This window comes from Lygodium microphyllum, chromosome 6, assembly GCF_053477565.2.
Source record: "Lygodium microphyllum isolate KBCC chromosome 6, Lygodium_microphyllum_v1.1.10, whole genome shotgun sequence".
NCBI lineage: Eukaryota > Viridiplantae > Streptophyta > Polypodiopsida > Schizaeales > Lygodiaceae > Lygodium > Lygodium microphyllum.
Window position 1 is genome coordinate 162809359 of NC_141140.1, and position 24874 is coordinate 162834232.

Here is a 24874-nt window from a genome sequence, read left to right on the forward strand (position 1 = left end):
TTGTAAACACATACGTGAACAAGCCTCATGTGAGCAGCACAATCACAAACATCGTTTGGTACAACGAATATCAACAACCTGTGGATATCTAAGCACTCAGTAAGCAAGCAGTATAATCACCAAATTAGTTAGCCTGTGGCAAGCCTTTTTGAATATCTGTTGATGTGTTAAGGCTGTAGCTTGGCATTAGCAAATTTGCAAACATTGATCAGGTTCTGATGGGTGAAGTCAAGGTGAATGGGTGCGGTTCAAAGGAATTGTGATGGGTCCTATAGGGTAGCTTTGTTTCTTATCTGTGCACAAAAAAATTCGATTGCTTATTATTCCGGTTGGTTTGATTATTGGAGTTGCAGATGATGTTGGAATTTGGCAATGAAAGTGCAACCTCCCCCTGTGTGAATATTGTGCAGGAGTTGTTCCAAAAGAAAGATCAGGTTACTGAAAAGGGGAGATTTTGGCTGCATGAAAGAAAGCTCTTTTGCAATGAACAACTCTAAACATGTATATTGGACCGCAGACTGCATCATGTACAGTCAATACAGCCTTGCTGCCTGGTCTTGTGCCTCTACAGTTTATCAGGCCCCTCCTGTAAATTTCTCTTATACAACTTGGCACCACCATCCACACTACCCTCGGGTTTTGGCTAGATCAGAGTTTAGTTTCATTTGCAGTTAGCCCAAAACTACTGGACATGGTGATAATAACCTCCCATAATTTCTGATGGGACTGCTGAATGGAGTAATATGGAGACCATGATGAGTAACCAACAATGGGAAAATTTTGAGCAGAAAGCCCTGTCAACCTTAGGAAATTCTCATCTTACTATAAATAATTTGCTTGCTTTAGAAAAGTATATCAAAAATTAATGGGCTTCGAGTCTGAGCACGCTGCCGCAGTACAAAACTAGGGCTGGCAAATACAGTTACTTTGGTCTCGAAAACCTGCAAATATTTGGGCACATAAAACCAGCCACTCATGCAAGCACAAGCATTGGATTGAGAAAACACATTTGCTGAGAGTACGCAGACTTTACAACAATAACTGGACAATATATATGTAGAAGGAATAGTCACTGTACTAAGGCTTTGAGGTCTTAATGTGCATTGTAGATTTTGGAACAAACATCAGCAGGAGTCCATGGACCATTCCAAAGGCACTGTGAGAACCTGTGAGATACGAGTACGCTGGCTTGTCATAAAGCTTCTGAAAATGGTGAAGTTTGGATCATTAACCATCCTGAAACCTTGTGGAAATCATATATGAGTTTTGTCACTCTAACAGGCCCCTGTCACATCGGCGATATTATCTTGATCAATTTATGAGAACACACGCTGACAAGAGAAAAGATAGCAATTCAAGTGTATTCCCTTTTAATTATAAGGATTAGTACTTCAAAAGACTCAGATCATAGCATCCCTAGAGGTTCAAATTTATTGTACAAAGCACCCGCCACCATACAGGTAGCCAGATTGAAACGCACACGCTACAGTTGTCAAGGTTTGAGCCGACTTTAGAAAGATGGCCAGGATGAACTAGATCACCAGGTTAATGCCCATCCATAGCATACTAAACACACTGCCTGCACTTGGTACTGCAAAAGCAAAAACTCTGCCTGCCTCTGGAGTGTGAGAATCTGAAAATGCCCAACCAATCAAACACTGCCTGTATTGGAACAGAGAGAAGCTGCGTATGTCCAACAATACCAACCAATCAAGGTAAATAGTGTACATCCTACAATTTGATTCCGACAGAGAGGTACTTTCAGCCTGCAGGAATATCACCATGCAATTTATTAGACCAGTAATTGAACACTCTGGCTGCACTTGGAGTGTGAGGAACTGCAGGAATAAGAAAATGGCATTTACTACACCAGAAGTAAACACTGTCTGAACTTCGAGTGAAAGGGCCTACATAAGCTCATTCTTTGCTTTTCAGAAAGAAAAGACATCACTACAGAGAACTGAAGACATAACATAGGTGCAGACCTGGACCGTATGTCCTTTTTGCCTCTCCATGCTTCATTTGTATTCACCCATGCTACACAGGCTGTTGAGTTGTATCTGTGAGACAAGAAAGTAGTTTAAGACAAAGTGCAAATGTACAGTTTTAAAGTCACATTACGGGTTACACATGGACCATGCACATGTCAGATCCGTGGCTCATATTTTTAAATGTACAGCCACTCAGTTCATGCTCAAGGAAAACCCTCATTACACGATGGAATTGATCCGAGTACTTTCAGCATGCATCCTTTGTACAGGCATTACACCTCCAAATTCTAAGATGTCAGATCCGTGGCTCGTATTTTTAAATGTACAGCCACTCAGTTCATGCTCAAGGAAAACCCTCATTACACGATGGAATTGATCCGAGTACTTTCAGCATGCATCCTTTGTACAGGCATTACACCTCCAAATTCTAAGATGAAATTATATTGGCACCTGTCAAGCTGCTCTTGGGTGGATCTTTTGAAGCAAGAGGTAAAATCCACTCAAACAGTCCCTGACAGCATCCTGCATTCAACCTTTTCTGTCCATACTCAACTAGTACACTCCACAATTCACCCACGCACCACTTTTCATTAATTATCCAATCTGCCAACTGAAAGTAAGGCCTTCCATCAGTAAGATAAAGATAATTTTAACTTAGTCATCATTACATTACCCAATGGTACCTGTTGTAACTTCGAACCATGGCTTCCACCAAAACTGTAATAATGTAAAAAAGGACGACCTGCCTGTGCCATATGTAAACAATGCATTAGCATGATTTATAAGGAGACACTTGTGAAATATCAGTCACGGTTAACAACTTCGCACCTATTTCAATGATGAAGCCAGTTTCTTAAGCTAACAAAAATGCCACATATCTATTTTGCACAAAGGTAAAGAAGATTTTGAATTGAATCGAACTGGATTAACTGTTCTTATGTACTAGATCTAATGTCTCACACTGATACTTCAGGTGTAGAGCTACAAGTATATGAGAGTTTAACAACATTGGTCCACTTCATGTCAGTAGAACACCACAACTCCATCACCTTTTTACACACTAGCTCTCTCATTCCAATCTCACATCTAACCATTCTTGTGCCTGTTGAATGAGTTGTGGCCATGAATTTGCCTGAATGACCCTAGCAGGCCTGATGAGGCAGCTGTGTCTTTTCTGAACCATTTCAAGGCAGCCCTGCCTTTGCTGGGTGCTCATCTACTCCTGAACACATGAAGTTCTTAATAAGTCACTTCACCGTGCATATGCAAGACCTAGAAACAGCCTAATGATCTGTCATGTATTCACTAGAAGTACTTGATTCTAGCTTTGTTGACTTCTATTCACTATCTCACCAAGTCACTGCAGCAACCCAAAAGAATTCTCATAAGATCTCCAAATACGACATAAAAACCTTTTGCCTTTGACACCACTATTAGAACCTAGTCATGAGGACATGAATACAAGCCCTTTAACCCGGTCCTCTGGATCCCATTGTCAACATGATGTCCTTCAAGAATTCCCTACCTACCTTATCACAAGCCTCTCCAAGTCAAAACATAACACAATGACATCATTGTTCCTTGAGCAAGCTAGACTCATAACCTCCCAGAAAGTAAAAAGATGTTGTCCAAGATGCTACATTTACAAGTAGATCTTGTCTGGCTGGGAAGAACAATATCTGACATCATGGGGAAGAGCTTGAGGGTAATCTACTTGGCATGGGTCTTGTAAGCAGTCCAAGTCCCACCTCTTTTTACCATGGGGCTACACACTAGGCACATTCGCAAATCTCACACAATCCCATGCTGGAACTTCCATTTAGATGCATTACGAGGCCCTCCATTGAGTGATCTGTAATCTATCTTCACTGCCTCTGAGAGGCAAATCAATTCCTCACACACACACTCATGCTGCAATGATCTCCTGAGAAGCTGAAAGAAACAAAAGGGTATCTAAGCAATCATCTCCAATCACTTGCCACTTGGCAAACCAACAAGACCTTTCGCAAGCAATTAAAGGGGCCATAAGAGCTGCTCTCATACCCTCAACAACTAGTCTCCTCTAACTCTCAAAAACTCTCCCTATCTAGCTAAAACATTGGGTGTCTGGTCATGGAGCCTAGAAGGTTGTTTAGTACTCTATGGCAACCTAGCTAACTTTCAATGCTCTAGAACTGTAGTCTAAGATGTAGTGCTAGAGAAGTCATTGTGAACATTGTCTCCTGCTTGTGTCTGCAAGGAATCTCTTGCATGATATCTATGCTTTGCTCTAGCTTCATCGATGGCCTCTACCTTTACCTTGGTGCCCTGCATCTATTTGTTTTTTACCACCTTTCCATGCTCACTTGAGAAGAAGTGGACCCAAAAGAATGAAGAATTCTTGAAGGCTTGCAAATTGGAAGAGAAGGATGCCAGAGCCTTAACTGCTTCAATGTCTACTTGTCAAAGGGTTCTCTCAAGCTATTATTCAATTTGAGATGTTTACAAAATTTTAGGATCCTTGAATGAGCCAGGTATGAAGATTTGGAGGCAACATCACGAACTTAAAGAGTGTCTTCTATCAAGTTGTCACCCTTGATGGTCAGTTCCTTTCTAGGCAACTTCACCAACATTCTAATTATGTGCAAAAGATACATTCAAGGTGCAAAGTAGGTCTCACACTATTGTGTCTTGCAAAAAATGTATAAAACATACAAATATCAATTCCAAAGCGATCCAATATGCTCTACGAAGCCTCAACCCTATTCATGTATCAATCCCAATACTTTGCCCTCAACTTTTAACACCCAATTCACTGAATAAATTCAGACCTACACTTTAGATCTGTATTGCTACCATAGCAAGCCAGCATTCAATTCATGCCCACAAACAAAGAGTAATTGCTTTGATCCCTGCAATAAGCATTCCATTAGGTATTGCTTCACATTTGCCTAAGTTTACCATGCATTTGCCATCATAGAATGGCTGTATTTCAGCAATTTCATAAAACACAACTAATCCATAGGTGCACAATGACCTTGTCACCTTCAATGTTGACCTCCAACTGATCGTAGAGTGTTCAAAAATGCATATGAGCACTTCAACCTGCCAAACCCTTGAGATAACAATGAGCATTTGACCCCAAATTCACATAATTGTTGCCTAGAATCCGGTCTTGCATATTTCTTATGAAATCACACAAAATTTCTCACGATGAATTGTGAGATAAGAATTATGTCCAAAACAAAAGCATACCTTACTATAAATGGAGTTACAAAGCTGCCCAATGGATTCCCCATGTGAAAAAGAGAAAACTGATTGTTGTCCTCACTCCATACTCACTACCAACTCATTCTCCATGGCTAAAAATTCTAATTTTTGTAACAAAGAAGAGAAAAATGGCTATCTCCAAACTTGAGTTACTCAAATGAGAGAAAAGAAAGCCCCAAGTAGCCAAGAGTAAGTTTCTAAATGAGTAACTAGCTATTCCTTAATCCAATCTTGTTTTTCTTTAAGGGCTAATTAATTGCTTTGTCATTAATCATAAGTAAGCTACATTGGATCAAACATAAGCTCACGGCTTGCTTACTGGATGAAACTTTCAATGCAACTTAGTTCTATGGTCCAAACATTTAATTTATAGAAAGTTTCCCACTACACCTTATTCCTTTTGATTTGCCCTTGTACAATATGGCTTGTACACTTGTCCATTGCATATCCCAATGTTAAATCATTCGCTACCAATGCAATGGCCACCATGCCGAGAGGTAAGGGTACCAAATTATAATTCCTTATTTATTTATCATTAAATTCACTTGTCATTCTTGTGATATACTCCCCTCTTGAAACATTGGAAGCAACCCCAATTGCATGCACTTAAGATCCAATACAGCATACAAAATGACCAATATATGTTTCCCAATAACCAAGCTTATTGTTGTTACTATATGTATTTTGAATGCATAGCTATTCACAGATGTTTCCAAGTAATTAAGCACAACGCTATTACTCCAAGCACTGGCCGTGTACAAATGTCTATGCATGGTTCCAAGTAACCAAGCACACTAGTAACAAATGTCTATACATGGTTCCAAGTAATCAAGGATGTTGTTACTCCATGTATTACCAATACACAATTGTGCAAGATAGCAGTCACAACACTAGTAAGCAACCAACCACACTTGTATAAATCCATGGCTATTAAAGTGGTACTCACTACGCTAGCAAATAACCAAGTAGAGCTATAGAAACACAAATTTCTACCACACTAATTATAGAAAGTCTCAAAGCTAAATGTCCACTAAGATAGAAGGGTGCAACAAACCCAATAGCTTCATTCAAGCAATGCAAATTCCTCACAAAGGCATCCATCTTTTGTCTCAAAATTGGCCAAAGAAGGTCTTAATTTCTATCTCAATAGCATCAATACTGCTCTACAACTATACACCATAACTTCTTTCAACACCAGAAAATACCATATATTTTAAAGAATCCATCCCATTCACCTATCAAACTCACCATAGCTCAATGCTATGATTGATATATCTGCATTTACAACAGTTATCAATGTATTTTCAGCATCTATATATGTATTGTCTGCTGTAAATTCACCCTCATCACCATTATCCATCATCTCATCTTCATCCTCAAACCGTGTCTTGGATAACATATCAGCTAGCTAGAGGTCCAAATACACCAAACTATCACAATGAGGGATTCATCTACTTCCATATTATTTGTGTATCATCCTCAAAGCTCACACCTACGATTAGCACATCAAATGTACAAAAACAACCAACCAATATATGCAAAAGCCCTTAATACAAGTTTATGACTAAAGCCTACATGCACATGCACGCGAAGGCTTTGGCAAGTCGTAACTTACTGCACAACAATAATTCATATCATTATGCCATTGCTCTATCTTGTGGCCATCCCAATGCCGTACTCTATGTAAACATACATTTGCTGACAACACAAATGGAAGCAATATCCTCAAGCGAAATCTAAAAAGCATAGCAATCTTCCATGAGCCAAGATACCTCATATGACAAAAGCATCACATCCCTTGCTTGTTCTTCAAGAATCAAAGAGAATATTATATGAATCCACATGCCACAATCTAATGCTTTCACAAACACTATGCTCCACCAAATGCCTTAGTGATCCATAATGCTCGCTTTACAAAACTTATGCCCATAGCTATCACTAGAGATTCATACACCTTCACAAGATTTATGCTTGTAGACCTAGTGGCTTCACAGGACCTATTCCTGTAGCTATCACAAAGATCCATACACCTTCACAAGACTTATGCTCATAGCCATCCCAAGAGATCCACAATGGTGATACGGCATAAGCATAAAAGCATTCCATCCAGGTAAACAAATATGCATTTAGTGCCCTACACGCTACATACCAAACACTACCATACATGCCAATGTGCATTTCAAGCTGCAATGCCCCATGATAATTCCCCTAAACACCTAGCATAGGTGGTTCAGAATTGGCTACATTTTGTGTGCCAACATTGGTGGTGCAATGGCATCCATGGCCTGAAACACTAATCCATCGCCAAAATAACCTAGATGCGTAAATGGTTGAGGAATTGTTTGCTCTCCACGAGAGACAAACTGCACATTATTCCCTACTAGACGGACATGCTGCTGAACTAGAGTTCCCTGTACATTCGGTACCTGTAGCAATAACTTTGCCCGAAAAGATTGTCCACGAGCATCACTTGGTTGTTTAGAATCAAAAACATCCTTTTTCCCTTTAACATCAAGAACCGATTCCATAAATTCAGTAATTTGAGGTTGCTGAATTAACTCCTGCAAGTTCATAACAGCACTTGCAATTGTGCCCTAAAAATTGCATTTGCTTCTGGAACACCTTATACTTTCAGAGTTGCATGTGACTGAGCTGCATGCTCACTAATCAAATTCGTTGCTCGCTGTCCTGAAGCATTTTCAGACATCTTTTACTGTTTGCCCTTTGCTGTACTGTTTTCAGCGAGCATGAACCTTGCTGTAACTGAATTACAGCAAGCCAAAATGCATGTGTTTCTCCTCAAGAGAACCACAAGCTCACCTCCTTGAGAAAGATGGAGATGTCACGGCAACAAAACCATGAAACTCGTTTTCGACAATGTAATTTGAACACATGAAATAAATCAAGTAATAGACAAAAGAGTCATTGAACGTGGGAGCTAGAATAGTCTTGCACAATAGACAGCACATGTTAGGCCCCAAAGTTGGTGTCCCTTTCCATATTTCTTTTTATTATTCAAAGCTTGCATGAATCACTTGTGACACTCGTATCTCTCAAACTCATATTGTTTCCTTATTTTGCAACTAGGCCATGAATACACAAAGTCTTACTTTGTCATTTTCTTTTTAAGAATATAGACATTCCTTAACGTAAGTAAGTTTAGTCTAAATTTAGGGGACTCAACAATGATTATTTTTCTTCATTGATATTTGAATAAGATTTGAGCTAATATTCTAGCTTAATTGATGCATACACGAATATGTAGTCTTGGTAAATAAAGATCCTATCTTTGTCTTTATGGCTAGCAATCCATTAGGGTTCGATATGATTTGGGTTCTAGTGAGAAATAGGTGTGGATCTAGCCATCACATTTAACTCATTAGACAACTCTAGATTCATTGGTTGCAAAATCTATGGGTCCGCATGTACACTATAAGTAGCAAAACCTTTAAGCTTATTGTAATGAAGGAGACCTAACTGTCCTAACTAAGGGGAAGGAGAGAGAGAAGGACTGCAAGAGAAGAGGGAGAGGAGAGAGAAAGGCAAGAAGAAGAGAGAGAAAGAGGGAAAAAGGAAGAAGAAGAAGAAGCCATGGAAGCTTGAGAAGGTGAAAAGAGAGTTTCTTGATAATTTCTGTGGTGCCTCAAAATACCCTCTTACACCTTATATACTGTCAGTGTGACTGGTATGTTCCCATGCCATGTTCCCGTGATCCCCGTTCATTACAAACCATCCCGTCTCATAAAGTTTTTGTCCTAGAAAACAAGGGATGTGGCCATGGACTGTAAGGATGTGCTGTAGGAAATCAGCCATAACTTCGCGTGAGAGACTCCGAATGGGAAAATTGAGGTGTCGTTACGGAGCCCATGAGATGTACTTTCAGCCCATGTGGGTGAGGCGGGGCTGCAATTAGGTCAGGACTAAAACTGTTACAAAATAGAGGGCTATCCAGGAATTACTAAAGTGCTGTCCCAGATGGTATGGCTGGAGAAAAACAGCCATAACTTCCTCTAGGGAACTCCGATCGGGGCAAGTAAGGTGTTGGCACGGAGGAAATGGACCAGTACCAAAACTGGTGCAAAACAGGTGGCTGCCCAGATGCAGACTGCAGCCTAAAACAGGTGTCATGGTTAAGTTCCAGCCAATACGGCCTCCTTGAGGTGTGGAAATTCATCCAAAATAGATGCTGGGCGCCAAGAAGCTTCCTCTATTGGTAGGCCTTGCCATTTGATCAACTATTCATGTATGGAACGGGTGTGGAGTTGCTTTTTACGTTGCCCAATGACCGCTTCAGGAATATACTGGATAAGGCCCTCCTCATCTATGGGTGGTAGCTCCTCTACATGATCTTTGGGAGTGCCAATCAAAGGTTTTAATTGGCTCACATGGAAGACATCATGGATCTTAGTAGTGGAAGGGAGTTGGAGACGGTAAGCCAAGTCCCCGACCTTCTTAATGATTTTGTAGGGCCCATAGTAACGGTGTGTTAACTTGTTGCAAGAACCGTCCTTTAGTATAGCATAATGGGACTTTGGGACCTTGAGGAGTACCAATTCACCCTCTTGAAAGTCAAGGGGTCTTCTTTTTGCATCAGCATGGAGCTTTATGTGCTCTTGAGCCCTTTTGAGGTTTACTTTGCATTGTTGAAGTAAAGCTTGTATGCGGTCCAACTCTTCTTTTCCAAGGGGGTTGAGCTTTTCATTGAAAATCACGGTAGGAAGGGGCACTCGATAATCATACAATGCTTCGAAGGGAGAGACTCCAATGCTCGAATGAGTGGAGTTGTTGTAAGAAAATTCAGCCAAGTGCAGCCATACAACCCAAGAATTCTGTACGTCATGACAAAAATGTTGCAAATAGGTTTCAAGCCACTTATTGACTCTCTCAGTCTGCCCATCCCTTTGGGGATGATAGGCTATAGACGGAGCCAATTTGGTCCCCATGGAGCTGAAAATTGTCTGTCAAAACTGACTCATAAATTTGGTGTCCCGGTCATGTACTATGACGTGGGGTAAGCCATGCAACTTAAAAACATGCTCCATAAACTGAGTGACAACTTGAGATGCTGTAAACTGGGATTTTGTAGGGATGAAATGGGCTGCTTTAGTGAGTCAGTCAACTACCACATATATGCTATCCCAACCCTTCTTGGTTGTAGGTAAACCAGTGATGAAATCCATGGTAATGTGGGTCCATTTTCCTTCGGGGATAGGTAAGGTCTGCAACAATCCACCCGGTTTAAGAGTGCTATCTTTATTTTGTTGACAAGGCACACATCTAGACACAAAGTCTTTAACATCCCGCCATAGGCCTTTCCAATGGAAGCTTTTTGAAACTCGGTCATATGTTTTGAAGACCCCTAAGTGGCCAGCAATCAGTGAAGAATGCATCTCTTCAAGGATCCTTTGGGTGAAAGGAGAGACATGGGGAATCACAATACAGCCATGGATCCAAATGAGGCCGTTGTGGAGCTGATATTGGGAGTTGTCATCCATGACACCTTGCTGTAATTTCTGGAAAAGAGGACTGAATTCAACATCAAGCAAGTATGCCTCTTAGAGCTCTTCAATCCAATCATGGTGGAGTTCAGTGATGGATGAAACCTTGCATGCCCACATGCGAGAGAGTGCATCAGCCACTACATTGTCCTTGCCACGGGTATGGATAATCTCAAAGTCATAGTTTTGTAGAGTAGCCACCCATCTACGTTGTTTGGGAGTGAGGTTGGGTTGAGTCAAGAAGTATTTGAGCACACGGTGGTCACTTTTCACCTTAAATCTGCTGCCATACAAGTACTGATGCCACTTTTTGATAGCATGAATGACTGCCAACATCTCCTGATCATAGACATGCAACTCTCTCTCTTTATCATCCAATTTTCGGCTCTCAAATGCTATTACCCCATGTTCTTGCAACAAGACTGCACCAATACCCCGTCCACTAGCATCACACTGGATGGTAAAATCCTTTGAAAAGTCGGGGCATACGAGGATGGGGGCTGAAGTGAGCAAGTCTTTCAGTTGCTGAAAACTGCGGTCAACCAATTCATCCCATAGGAAAGCCTCTTTTTTCAGCCTGTCTGTTAACGGGGCTGCAATTGTGGCATAATGGCGAATAAATCTCCGATAAAAAGAGGAGAGGCCAAGAAAACAATGCAAGGAGGTAGTGGTAGTGGGGGTGGGCCACTCCCGGACACATTGCACTTCCTTAGGATCAGCTTGGATGCCTTTTTCACTAACAATGTATCCCAAGTACTCAACCTCTGTTTGCATAAAGACACACTTGCTTTCTTTGGCAAATAGCCGGTGCTCTCTTAGTATATCAAAAATTTGCCCGACATGCTTTAGATGCTCATGCAGTGACTTGCTGTAAATGAGTATATCATCAAAGAATACCAACACAAACCGGAAAAGCCATGGCTGCAATATTTTATTCATTAAGCTCTGAAATGTGGCGGGTGCATTAGTGAGCCCAAATGGCATGACAAGGAAATGGTACAAGCCACGGTCAGTTCGAAAGGCTGTTTTGACTTCATCACCCATCCTCATTCTAATTTGGTGATAACCGGATCGCAAATCAATCTTGGTGAAGTAGCGTGCTCCCTTGAGTTCATCAAGCAAGTCATCAATTCGAGGGATGGGGTATCTATTTTTAACGGTGATCTTATTGAGATCACAGTAGTCAATGCACAACCGGAAGGATCCGTCCTTTTTCTTAACCAATAGAACCGGAGAAGCATAAGGGGAAAAGCTAGGCTCTATGAATTCCATTTCAATGAGCTCCTTGACTTGCTTTGCTACTTTCTCTCTCTCACATTTAGAGAGTCGATATGGGGGTTTATTGATGGGCTTGGTATGGGGCTTTAAGTCAATAGGGTGATCCACCGATCTCTGAGGGGAAAGGGTAGTGGGGGGCTGAAATAGGCCCTCATATTCAGCCAAAAGCGCTTTTAGTGCTGGTGGAGGGTGGTGCTATCCCAAAACTGCCATATTTCCTTTCAGCATTAAAAGTGGGGTAAGTAGGGATTTTGGGGCTACCATTCCCTGTATTGTTGCTGTGATAATTATTAGTATGTGGGGGTTGCCTGATAGGGTATCTTTGCTGTCCTACAATAGGTTGCATGCCCTCATTGTGACGGTATTTCCGACCATAGCGTTCAGCCAATTCTATGGCTGCAAACAGGGTGGCTGGCTTTTGAGCCATTATATCAGCTGAGAGATGCACATCTAGCCCATAAATGTATTTATGCAATTTGGCCTCATCACTGATTGCCTCAATATACATGGATAGGTCCATAAATTGGTTGGTGTACTCCCTCACGGTGAGATTTCACTGATCAAACTGATACCATTGCCTAGCCAAGCGTTCTTTTTCCACCGGGGAGACAAAAACTTGGATCATATGCATCTTGAACTCTTCCCAATCACGAAACTGTTGATTTTCTCTTTGAACGAATCTCCACCATGTGTGGGCAAAACCTTCTAAATGAAGGGAGGCAAAAATAATATTTGCCTCATCGGTACTGAGGTAGATGAGAAAATAGGCTTCCAATTTAGAGGTCCATTCCTCTAGTTCAGCTGGGGATGAGGACTGCCCATTGAATTTAGTAAACACAATCTTGTCACGCAGCTCATTTGGGCCTTGCTGCCCATGAATGCCATGTGCTACATGCTGCCCATATATGCCTTGCTGTCCAATCCCCGGCTGTCCAAAATTTCCATGGGGGCCATGCTGCCCTTGCATTACATGAGGACCAAATTGCCCATTAGAACCTTGCTGTCCAAAATGTCCATGCTGCCCATTACCATATGCATGCTGCCCATTGCCATGTGCATACTGCCCATGTACTTCGTGCATTCCATGCTACCCAAGATTTGCATTGGAGCCATTCCCCTGAGTGTGCAAATAGCTTCCGTTACGGGGGAGTTGGGGTGCCAAGGATGGGCTTGAAGGATTCGTAACGGGGGAGGGAAGGAGGGGTTCATCATGTCGGGTGGAAGGCTCACCCGTCTCATAAGTGCTAATGGGGAATGCCATGGGTACCACCGAGACCTTGTGGGCTACGCCCAGTCTCCAAGGGGGGAGGGCGGTTAGCCTCACGGGGAGGGACATACTCCTTGGGTTGATCCGAGGGGGGGGCAATGGCAGAGATGAGGGTGCACATGCGCTCTATGAGTAGGTCCATCTTGGCCATCATCTCGGAATGACGGTGATCTTGGCGGGTTTCCATCTCCCTGTGGCGTTACTCCATCTCTCGATGTCGTTCAACATGATGGGTCTCATGTTGGCATAAGGTTTGGTTGAGTAGAGATAAGCGGTCTATCTCGGGGGCACCCTCTTCAAATATGTCTTCACGATCCTTCTGGGCGGAGCTAGGATCGTTCATTGAGGCACGGGAGTCCCTTATTTCACGCTGAAAGTCCTCCTGGGCCTTTGCTTCACCCTTGTGGCCTGCCATTCCAAGTGCAGTCCACCAGACCCCTTGTTACAGAAATGACGATATCTTGAGCTAAAAAACTCCGATCGCCAAACTTTTTGATTCAAATGAAAGCCCTCGATCCCCTCTACGAGGTTATGTAAAAATATCTCTGACAGTAAATGATCAGGGCTTTGTTGTAATCACTTTTTGTGGATTGACTGTGTAGGACTGCTGCCTGTCTCACAGTACCTTTGAGCACAAAACTGAGTGTATCTCCCAAACCGTAGGGCGGAATGGGGAGATTTTTAGTTCAGATTGAAGGGGAGGATGCCCTCTTCGAATCAAGCTATAGAGCCCGCACTCAATCACACAAGAAGGCTTTGCTGTAATCAAATTTTGCAGGCTGACTGTGTAGGACTGCTGCCTGTCCCACAGTACCTTTGAGCACAAAACTGAGTGTATCTCCCAAACCGTAAGGTGGAATGGGGAGATTTTTAGTTCAGATCGAAGGGGAGGATGCCTCTTCGAAACAAGCTATAGAGCCTATGCTCAATCACACAAGAAGGCTTTGCTGTAATCAACTTTTGCGGGCTGACTGTGTAGGACTGACTGTTTGCAATACCCTACAAAGACTCCCTCAAGGAGCATACCTTATCCCAATGGTGAGGGTCTTATCCCAAACATCCAGGGCCTCAACGGTGGCTCTCAATGCCACATAGAGCCATACATCCTTTGCATCCGTAGTTCATTGCTGAGACCATTTCCAAAACTGCATACCCTGCCCTTCTTGCATTGCATCCACCATACATTTCCAAGAGATACATGACATTACCAATGCATGTAGAGGGCTGTAGACTCAAATGATCAGGGCTTGGGCTATTCTATCAAATGTACCTGCACCTGCAATAATTCTTTGGGCTCTGGATCACCGGGAGGTGGGCAAAGTTCCCCTGGGCCAGGTTGTGCACCCCTTTAGGGTCTTTGATGGCAAGGGGGGGTCACCCCTCTTTTGTCTTGCCACCTCGCTTGGCATCGGGCTTTTCCTCACCCGGAATATACATGGCAGACATTTATTAATTAAACACCCAGCATGAGATGCATTTTAGGAATCAAAATTTTGGGCTTTTCATGAAGTGCATGGAATTGGAATGGGGAATAGGGATAGAGAGCTTACCGGCAGTGACTCACTGCCTACTCATCCTTATACAATGGATTTTTTTAAATCAATTCTTAGCTCAGTCAATTCACAAGAAGCCAAACGGGTTATGGGTAAGCAAAAATATAATCTCAATGAAGCTTCAGCATGAGTAAAATCCATTCCAATACCAGAAGATCAAAGGGAAATGACTGAGATTAATATTCAGCATGCATACAATGTCTGGGACTCCTATTATCTACTTGGACTCATACATTCTCTCAAACAAGTGGATAGGATTCAACAAGAGGCTTAAATGGAGAGAATGAGAGCCAAGAATCGGTTACCTTGAGTCTTTTGGAGAAGAAGGCAGCCACTAATGCCACTTCAGTCCTTCATGAGAGCTCCAATTTGATTCCACATGCTCCATAGCTCCAAAATGGTTGTGCTCCGTCAAGAAAGGATGATGTCAAGCTTGGGGAAGGATTTTTCCATGGGGAAAGGGTATTGCTTGCATAGACTGATCAAGGGGGTGATTCCTTCCAAATGAGCACTCCATAATGCCTTCTTGCTTCCAAGAAGCCTTCAAATCTTGAGAATGAGCTCCAATGTGGCTGTAGCTTGGGGTAGGATGGCTCAGGACCTTCCCATGAAGAGCTCTTGCTGAGATTGAAGCTCTACTTCCATAGCCATGGCTGCCCACAAGTGTATGTCTTCAAATCTTACTTCTAATCTTCTTCCCATCCTTCTTGATGGCTGAAATCTTGAGCTAGGCTTGAAGAGGGACTCCTGAGGACCAAGAAAAGATCAAAATCTTCAAGATTTTTGAGCTTGATGCCAAGGTTCCATGGCTACCTGGACTGTACAAGATCAGGGTTTCTTGAAGTGGAAAGAGGAGTCCAAGAGCTGAGGAGGAAGCCTTCAATGTTGCCCCAGAGACTTGCCAAGAGCCAGGAATGAGATCCAAGGAGGAGAGGAGAACAAGGGAGTTGTCCAGCAGGCCAAGAAGCAGCCCGTTTTTTGTGCCGCAAATTTCGGGGCTGCTCCTGGAGGGTTGGGAATGACCACCCAACTCAGCCCTGCTTGATCAGTGGCTCTTGAGCTTCAGAAGGTGAAGGGGCAAGGGTGATGCTTCATGGAAGAAGGGGAAGAGCAAGATTTGGGGCTGGTTTCCTCCATGGGAGCTTGCAGGCAGCTTGTGGAAGGAGGAGAGAGAAGGTCTTCTTGAAAAGTAACTGAGCTTTTGGCATTCTCTAACTGTGCTATCCTCCTTTTTGCCCAAAACCCTCAAGAAACTTGCATGAAAATTAGTGACGACATGTCAAATTTGTCTGCCTGCCTCCAGATGTGTCCATGGTTCTTGGGAAAGCTCCAAGAAAGGCTGCCATAGTCTTCAAGAGGGCTGACAACCTGCCTGAGTACTCCTGTGTACCTGTGAGAGAGATGTAACTGGAGTTTTCTAACTGTGGGAAACTGTGAGAGCCCTAAATCTATGGGAAAAGAGAAGGATCAAGGACAAAGCTTTGATACCACTTGTAATGAAGGAGACCTAACTGTCCTAACTAAGGGGAAGGAGAGAGAGAAGGACTGTAGGAGAAGAGGGAGAGGAGAGAGAAAGGCAAGAAGAGAGAGAAAGAGGGAAAAAGAAAGAAGAAGAGGAAGAAGAAGAAGAAGAAGCCATGGAAGCTTGAGAAGGTGAAAAGAGAGTTTCTTGATAATTTCTGTGGTGCCTCAAAATACCCTCTTACACCTTATATACCGTCAGTGTGACTGGTATGTTCCCATGCCATGTTCCCGTGATCCCCGTTCATTACACTTATATTTACTGGTTAGTAATGCGCTTCAAAATTTCCATGTTTTTGTGTGGCCCACTTAGCAAGATTGCAGGTACATCATGGTGGTCACATTGTATACCTCACTTTATTAGTCCTATATTTATCCCAAGTCATTTTTAAGAAGTGTTTTATAGCTAAGAGCAACATTAGTAGCATTTTACATGTGTAATTTGTAAGATACATCTAGGGTTTTAACCATCTAAAAAGTTCAAATTGTACAATTAAGTCTAGGGTGTTAATTGAGTCTTATTTTGTAATTTCTTACTAGGGTTTACCATAGAATAATGCATGTGCCACATATTTAAATTATGACACTTTAACCATTTAAATACAAATTTTTAGTCAAGGCTTATAACTAGGGCTTACTTAAAAAGCCTATCATGAAATTCATTTAATCCAAAGTTATTAGAGTTATTCTTTTCAAAATAGTTTGACATTGGTGCCATACTAGACTCAACATAGATTTAACAATCCTTTTCCAATAATGGTGCATTTTCTAGTGTAAAGATTATTGGCCTCTATGTTAGATGATTTATCTCCCTTGTGAACACACATTATTGTGTGTAAAAGTGAGTGTTTAGATGTGAACACCTTCTACACCACTTAGCATTAAATAAAGGTCAAAGGTATAGGTGGATACCTTAGTCTATATATGTAGGCCCTATCACTTGTACTTTCATCCCTCATATCTCACTTATCAATATTAATCTATCTTTCAATTTGTGTGTACTTGCAAGAGTTCTCTCTCTCTCTCTCTCTCTCAGCTTATGATTGAGAGTGGCAGAGCCAGTGGGATCCCATGGGAGGAGAGGATATGCCCCATTTGCAGATCAGAGGTGGAGAGTGAGGAGCATTTTGTTCTCAGATGCCCGGCATACTCAGAGTTGAGATCTAGATACACATTGAGCAGCTCACTTCAGGGATGTAGGACTGATATGTATCAGAGATTATTTGCCCGTTTTCTGGGAGAGGCATGGCACATCAGAGAGCAGAGCACACAGCGGGTCCCAGTCAGAGAGGGCCCACCCAGACGACTATTACACAGTTTTTTCAGACAGACAGAGTGAGAGCTATTGTACCAGCCTCCAACAAAACCTCCGGGCTCACACTACAGCAGGCTGAGGACCAGCGTACCCGACGCCGCACGAGGATCCGTGGGTTTCGGACCCCACAGCCACACCGACAGGAGATCCGGAGGATTCTTGATCTACATCGATAGCAGACTGAGATCCGACGACACTCGACACATTGGATCTCAGATCTCCAGTTTGCTCTTTCTCCACCGCCGATGTACCGCATCCTGCATCCAGGAGGGATCACCTGCTATTAGCGACTTCGACGACTGCTACTACATCCCAGGATAGTATATCTCCCTGTATCTGTTACATATACACATCGCACCACTTTATCACAGCCGACAGTTGTTCCCCTATCACAGCCGACAGTTGTTTCCCTATCACAGCCGACATTTGTTCCCCTTTTATAGCCATTATCTGGAGTACCAGAGCTACATACGCACATACACATACACAACACTTATCACACTCACAACACCGTGTTTTCAGTTTCCAGTTTTTAGCTTTTCATTCAGCACTTTTATTTTGGATAGCTGGACCTCATCAGTTGTATCACAGTTTGTCTCATAGGCCAGTTTTGGTCCTTAGAAGACGTTAATATAACTTTCTTTCTTTCTTTCTTTCTTTCTCTCTCTCTCTCTCTCTCTCTCTCTCTCTCTCTCCATGGAGTTCTGTCTACCATAGCTTGCTAGTCCACCTTCACGAGCTCCATACCCAACACTAGTATCAGAGCAAAGTTCGATGTTGACTACTGAGACACGCATGCTGCCATGATAGTGCAGCCCTATATGTGCACTCTGCCTTCTGCCACCCAATTTGTGGTCTCTGACCAATAGTGACTTGCTTGCACAGTTGCTTGATGCTGCCCCTTCTGCCCTTAAACAGTCACTGCTGAAGAAGAAGAGCAGCAACATCAGACGAAGAAGAAGAAGAAGAGAGAAACAACCAGCTTCTACAGTCCACTTGCTCCAGCGATCGCTCAGTTTGTCTACATCTGGGCACCCAACTTTCCAGGATGGCAATCAACTAGGTGCCTAACAGACTGTGCACTATCGTGCCTTGTTTCCTGCCCCAACACGTTTGCATCAGTCATTGGATTTGCTTGTGTATGTCACATCTGCCACCTGACTCTGTCAGGTCATGTTGACCTGCCACATCATCGGGCCCATCATATCTTCTACGCCAGTAGCACATGCTGCAATCATTCGTCCCAACACATAAGTTTCTAGTATTAAACCTTAATTACTTCTGTAAGAGGTAGTGCACATGCATGTTGGGGATTTTCGATTTCTATCGGAATTCTTGAAATTCCTTCACACAAATTTGGGACTTTTTGACTTTCTACAAAAATTTCCCAAATTTCGTCACCAAAAAAATTGGAGCTTTTTCAAAATTGTTCAAATTTCATTGGCAAAATTTGGGGCTTTTCATACTGGAGCCTACATCAAATTGGGGCCTTTGACGACACATTGAAGACCGCCCAAGTTTGTGCCTTCAACATGAGTCGAAAAATGACCCACCAAGCATCCAATGTTTGGCAACACCACGCAAGTGATCAACATTGATTGCGATGTCCTTGACATCAGTATCGAGGGGGGATTCTTTAAACCGACAAAAAGTTGAAAATATTAAATGCTTTTAAAAACATAAAAAATATAAGTTTGAATATAAATAATGTGTTTTGGAATTAGACACTGACCATGCCCTTGCATGTGTTAGGACCTTTCCAAACATTTACTGTGTGGTACTTTGCTCGGATTTTTATCCAAAATGATTTGTACTTTCCTTTTACGATTCTATTAGGAACTATATTTCAAGGGGGATTGTAAGCACTTCCTATGTGACCGCTAAGTTGATCCCGAAAGCTATACCCCTATATCTGACCTTTGGTCATGTGTCTAGTGCCTCTGAGCCACACTAGCTTTTGATCAACCTCTAAGCCATGCACATGCACCCCTGAACCATGTCTTACTTCGAGTCCTTGAGCTTCTTGGCAGACCATGTCATGAACTTCTTCATGGTGCATCTCTCTCGCTTATGTAACTTCTTTTCGAATAATTGTATGGGATTAGATACTGCGTCTTCGATGTAAGACCTTCCCTTTTTCTTTCTTGTATGTTTTGTGTTACGGGTTCAACCACCATGACCCGAAGGGGGTTTGTTAGATTTATTTACTCTCGTGTGTGAACACACATTATTATGTGTAAAGTGCATGTTTAGGTGTGAACACCTTTTACATTGCTTAGCATTAAATAAGAGTCAAACATGTAGGTGAATTCCTTTGCCTATATATTCAAGCTCTATCACTTCTACTTTCATCCCTCATATCTCACTTATCAATAATAATCTATCTTTCAATTTGTGTGTACTTGCAAGAGTTCACACACACACACACACACACACAACTCCATGGAGTTCCGTCCGCCATAGCGTGTTGGTCCATCTTCACGAGCTCCATACCCAACACTCTATGCGCGAAATGGAAATTAAGCTCTTATTGTTTCAATAGCTCAATCCACTCATATCATGCTACCTATCAAAAAGCTAGCTCATACTCTAGATTCAAGCCACTGTGCCTCACCGGTTATTTCTTTGCTTTCTATTGTTTCTTCTTCATGCTTTGCAATTGTTCCTAGAATCTTTGATGTGTTCTTCCTTTTGGATCATTTCACACTTCATTGCTGCTAGCTCTTCTTAAACTTTTTTCAACTCCTACAACACGTAAGACTCATAGCACATACTATAATTAGTGGAGTAATATTGGTGGCTTATGTAATAGGTGGGTTGGCGGATAGTACTAAGACCCAAAGGGAAAGTTGTTTGAATAGTCCCCATGGGGTTCCCCTTCCCCTTTGTGAGAGGCTAAGAGGATTGAAGCTCCGTTGAGAGTGTAGTAGATAGTGTGGAAAGTGAAGCACGACACCCAATGCAATAGACTGAAAGAGTGTAAACTCTAAGTACAAAGTACAACCCTTAAACCTTAGGGTTGTAGTAGGGGGTGTTAACACCCGGACATGATAAGTGCCCATAAGTGTATAACATAGGCACATACTAAAGAAGAGAATAAGTTTGGGGAAAAAAACCTCTCGTACTGAGAGTAAAAAGTGCCCGAATGTCCTATTGATCACCGACACTCCTTTGTGAGTGTAAGCGTGAGTGAAAACCCAACAAACCCCCCCTGGAGTGAAGAGTGATCAAAAGTACAAGGATCATATGCCGCCAAAGGAGATCAAATTTAAAGCATTGCGAAATGCTTTAAATTTGTCACGAGGAAGAGCTTTGGTGAAGATGTCTGCCACATTACTCGTGGTAGGACAATAAACAAGGCTAATATCACCTGCATGTAGCCTCTCTGACAAAGTGATAATGTATCTCAATGTGTTTCGTGCATGCATGCAACACTCAGTTCTGTGCCACTGTAATGGCACTCTGACTATCAGTGAACAAAGCAATAGGCTCCATAACAAATACATCCAGATCAGCTAGCAAGCATCTAATCCATACACATTCAACTGTGGTAGTGAAAGTTGCCTTTTATTCAACTTCACATGACGATGTCGCAATAGTGGATTGTTTCTTGCTAAGCCAAGATATGCAAGATGAGCCAAGAAAGAAACAATTGCCACTAGTAGAGTGACGTGAATCATAATCACTAGCCCAATCAGAATCACTATAAGCATGTAACTGCAGTGGTCCCCCCCTTGGCATAAAGCAATCCAAGAGATCTAGTACCTTGCAAGTAATGAAAGACACGCTTAACAGCTTGCCAATGTGACATGCGTGACTGATGCATATATCTGCTCAGGGCTGAGACTACAAACTATATGTCCGGCCTAGTGTTACATAGGTAAATAAGACATCCAACTGCTGGAGCATATGTGTGTATATCAAACAAATCACTGTCATCATGTAATGGCAGCTTTAGTCCAAGTTTCACTGGTGTACAAACTGGCTTGCAATCCTCTAAGCCAAACTTCTCAAGAAGTTTACCAATGTATCTTAACTGTGATAAACCAATACCTCTAGCATCATGTATGAACTGAATGCCCAAGTAATAATGCAAAGATCCCAAGTTTGACATCTTAAAAGTTTGTTGCAAATTTTGTTTAAATGCTGAAATGTAATCAACATGTGTCCATGTAAGCAAAAGGTCATCAACATATAGACAAATGATCAGCATGGATCCCCCCTCTTTACATACGTAAAGGGTAGACTCAAATGAGTTGTTTATAAACCCTTGGCTGAGTAAAAAGGCATCAATCTTTGCATACCAAGCTCTAGGAGCTTGTTTCAAGCCATATAAAGCCTTTTTCAGCTTGCAAACCAAGTGTTTGGATCCCTCAACTGTAAAACCAATGGGCTGCTGTAGATATACTTCTTCATGAAGTTCCCCATGTAAAAATGCAGTTTTAATATCTAACTGATGCACAGTCCATCCATAATGGGCAACCAAAGCAACCATAGACTTGACGGTAGTCATTCGGGAGGTAGGAGCAAATGTCTCCTTGTAGTTAATGCCTTTCTTTTGGGCATAGCCCTTAGCTACAAGCCTTGCCTTATGTTTGTCAATGGATCCATTTGCATTCCTTTTTAGCTTGTAGACCCATTTTGTTCCAATGGATTTCTTCACAATGGGCAAAGACACTAAATCCCATGTTTGATTCTTAATGATAAATCAAATTCAGCTTGCATTGCTACCATCCAATGCACACTATGTTGTGCATCCTCAAAACATTCAAGCTCCTCATCATCAACTGTACTTGCTGCCATAACAAACTCCATGGTGTGTGCAGTATCATGCATACGAGCTTGCCTTCTAGTACGACCAACCATGGGCGCATCCAGATGACTATCTTTCATAGTCTATAAATACCATCTAGGCATTTGTCTTGCCTCCTGACTGTGCACATGCTCTTGTTGAATTTCAGATTCAGCACTTTGCTGAATATTCAGATCAGCCAATGGCTGATTTTTTGCATTTTCCAATGGAATAGTTGGCTGAACATGAAACTCCAGTTGAATCACCAAATGAATGGGCAGCAGCCCTTCAAATACATTACGGGCAGCCTGATATGTGTCAAAACCAGCAAGGGATAATTCTGATTTTTCATCAAAGAGTACATCCCTACTGACAAATATCTTTTTAGAGATAGGATCGTAGTGCTGTAGCCTTTGCTCTCACTACTATATTCCACAAAAATGCATTTGACAGCCTTGTTATCCAACTTTTTTCTGAGTACCTGAGAAATGTGTGCATATGCAAGATACCCAAAGATACGAAAGTGCCCAACAGAAGGTTTCTGGCTGTTCCGAGCCTCAAAAGGCATAACATTCTTTAATGCTTTGGTGGGGCATCTATTTAAAACATGGCAAGCACACATTACGGCTTCCATCCAAAAGCTGTGTGGCAAGCTCTTTGCTTTTAGCATATATCTGGCCATCTCCATGAGTGACCGATTCTTTGTCTCTGCAACCCCATTGTGCTGTGGAGTATAAGCAGTAGTGAACTCATGAACAATGCCCTTTTGCTTCAAAAAAGAATTCAGCATAGAGGACATATATTTCCCCCCCTCGATTCGAACAAAGAGTCTTTATTTTACAGCTAGATTGGTTCTCAACAAGTGCTACAAAAGCCAAAAATGCATCATACACTTCTGACTTTTTAACCATAGAATAGACCCAACACAAGCGAGTAAAGTCACCGATAAAAGTCACAAAATAGTAACATCCCCCCAATGACTTTGTATGCATAGGGCCACATATATCTAAATGCACTAATTGTAACCTAGCTGTGGCTCTAAAAGCAACATCACGGGGAAATGAAAACCGATGCATTTTCCCCAAAATACATCCTTCGCACAAGTGCTCATGAGGTCTCCCCAAAAGTGGTAATCCATCTAGTATCTACGTACACTGTAAGAGCATCAAGCTACCATAGTTTACATGCCCTATGCAAGCATGCCATAACTCTACCTGTAACATAGCAGGAGTAAGAGTGGATGCTAAGTATGTTGACTAATTAGCTGAAAGAGCATCCAACTCATATAACCCATGATATAAAGTGCTAGTCAAGACCAAAGTCATGTGTTCCTTATCTCTCACCATGCATCTGTCATCATCAAAGGTGACCTGCAATTCACAACGTGCCAAAGAAGAAATAGAGAGCAAATTCTTCTTTGTACTTGACACAAACAAAGTATCCTATAAGTAGAGAATAGAGTCATCAATGGCTGTGAGCACAATCTCCCCAATACCTTTAACAAGGTATAATGCATTGTTGGCACACTGTATAGACTTACCAACTGGAGCTGCACCAACAGAAGCAAATAAATCTTTGTGAGATGTGATGTGCCTAGAAGCACCACTGTAAAAAAACCAAATGCCTGTATCCTCAATAGAGCTAAATGCTCTATCAACCCAAGAAGAGTCATAATTGCATGTGTAAAAGAAATAGTCCTTGTCTGCAACAAAGGAGACTGACTCAGTAGCAGTGGAAGAAGCATCTGAAACAGACATTCCTGACTCCTTTTTCTTCTCCTTGGCAATGTGCTTTCTACACTCAGTGATATAATGGCTTGGCTTCTTGCAATAATGGCATTTGCCCTTTTTGGCTTGTGTGCCCCCTTGTTTTTTATTAGCCAGTAAAGTACTTGAAGTCCCAGAGCTCTGCGGAGCATTCTTTACTTGGCTACCTTTGCCCTTCTGTCTTGCGATAAAAGCCTGCTCAGAGGCTATAACATCCACATCAATATTTTTTCTTGTATGCTCCTCTAACTAAAGAAAAGTAATTGGTTGTGGGGCAATTCTCATGGTGAGGTTTAGGGTTGTATGGAAGGCCAAGTACGAAGGAGGTAAAGAGTTCAATGTAGTAGATATCAGCTGTACATTTGAGTAGCACTCATTGACATTTATAAGTTGCTCATGCAAGTCCTGAATTTTGTTCAAGTGATCCTGCATAGAATCACCCTCATCCATTTTTAATGTCTCAAGCTCTTTCTTTAAGAAAGAGATGTGGGTCTCATTCTTACCAACAAACATCTGCTCCAAAGTTAGCCAAGCTTCTCATGAAGAAGATATAGACCGAATGTAAGGGATGATGGATCGCTGAATTGCCAATGCAATCAGCGACAAAGGCTGTGCATTCCGTGTATCCCATGCTTTTTGAACTA

At 42.1% G+C, this 24874-nt stretch overlaps 1 protein-coding gene across 3 annotated transcripts in view; it reads right to left on the reverse strand.

Moving 5' to 3' along the window:
* Positions 1-958: 958 nt before the first annotated feature.
* The window catches only part of LOC148035359 (poly(ADP-ribose) glycohydrolase 1-like), a 121220-nt gene continuing 97304 nt past the window's right edge, over positions 959-24874 (reverse strand). The window contains exons 10-13 of one of the 3 annotated variants that reach the window (XM_087680394.1): positions 2675-2737; positions 2442-2601; positions 1986-2060; positions 959-1766 (exon numbers count right to left, since the gene is read on the reverse strand). In XM_087680394.1, coding sequence (XP_087536520.1) covers positions 2038-2060; positions 2442-2601; positions 2675-2737 — 246 coding nt within the window. In that variant the 3' untranslated portion in view covers positions 959-1766; positions 1986-2037. The remainder of the gene's footprint in view (positions 1767-1985; positions 2061-2441; positions 2602-2674; positions 2738-24874) is intronic. The other 2 variants (XM_087680393.1, XM_087680392.1) reach the window with 2 other exon arrangements.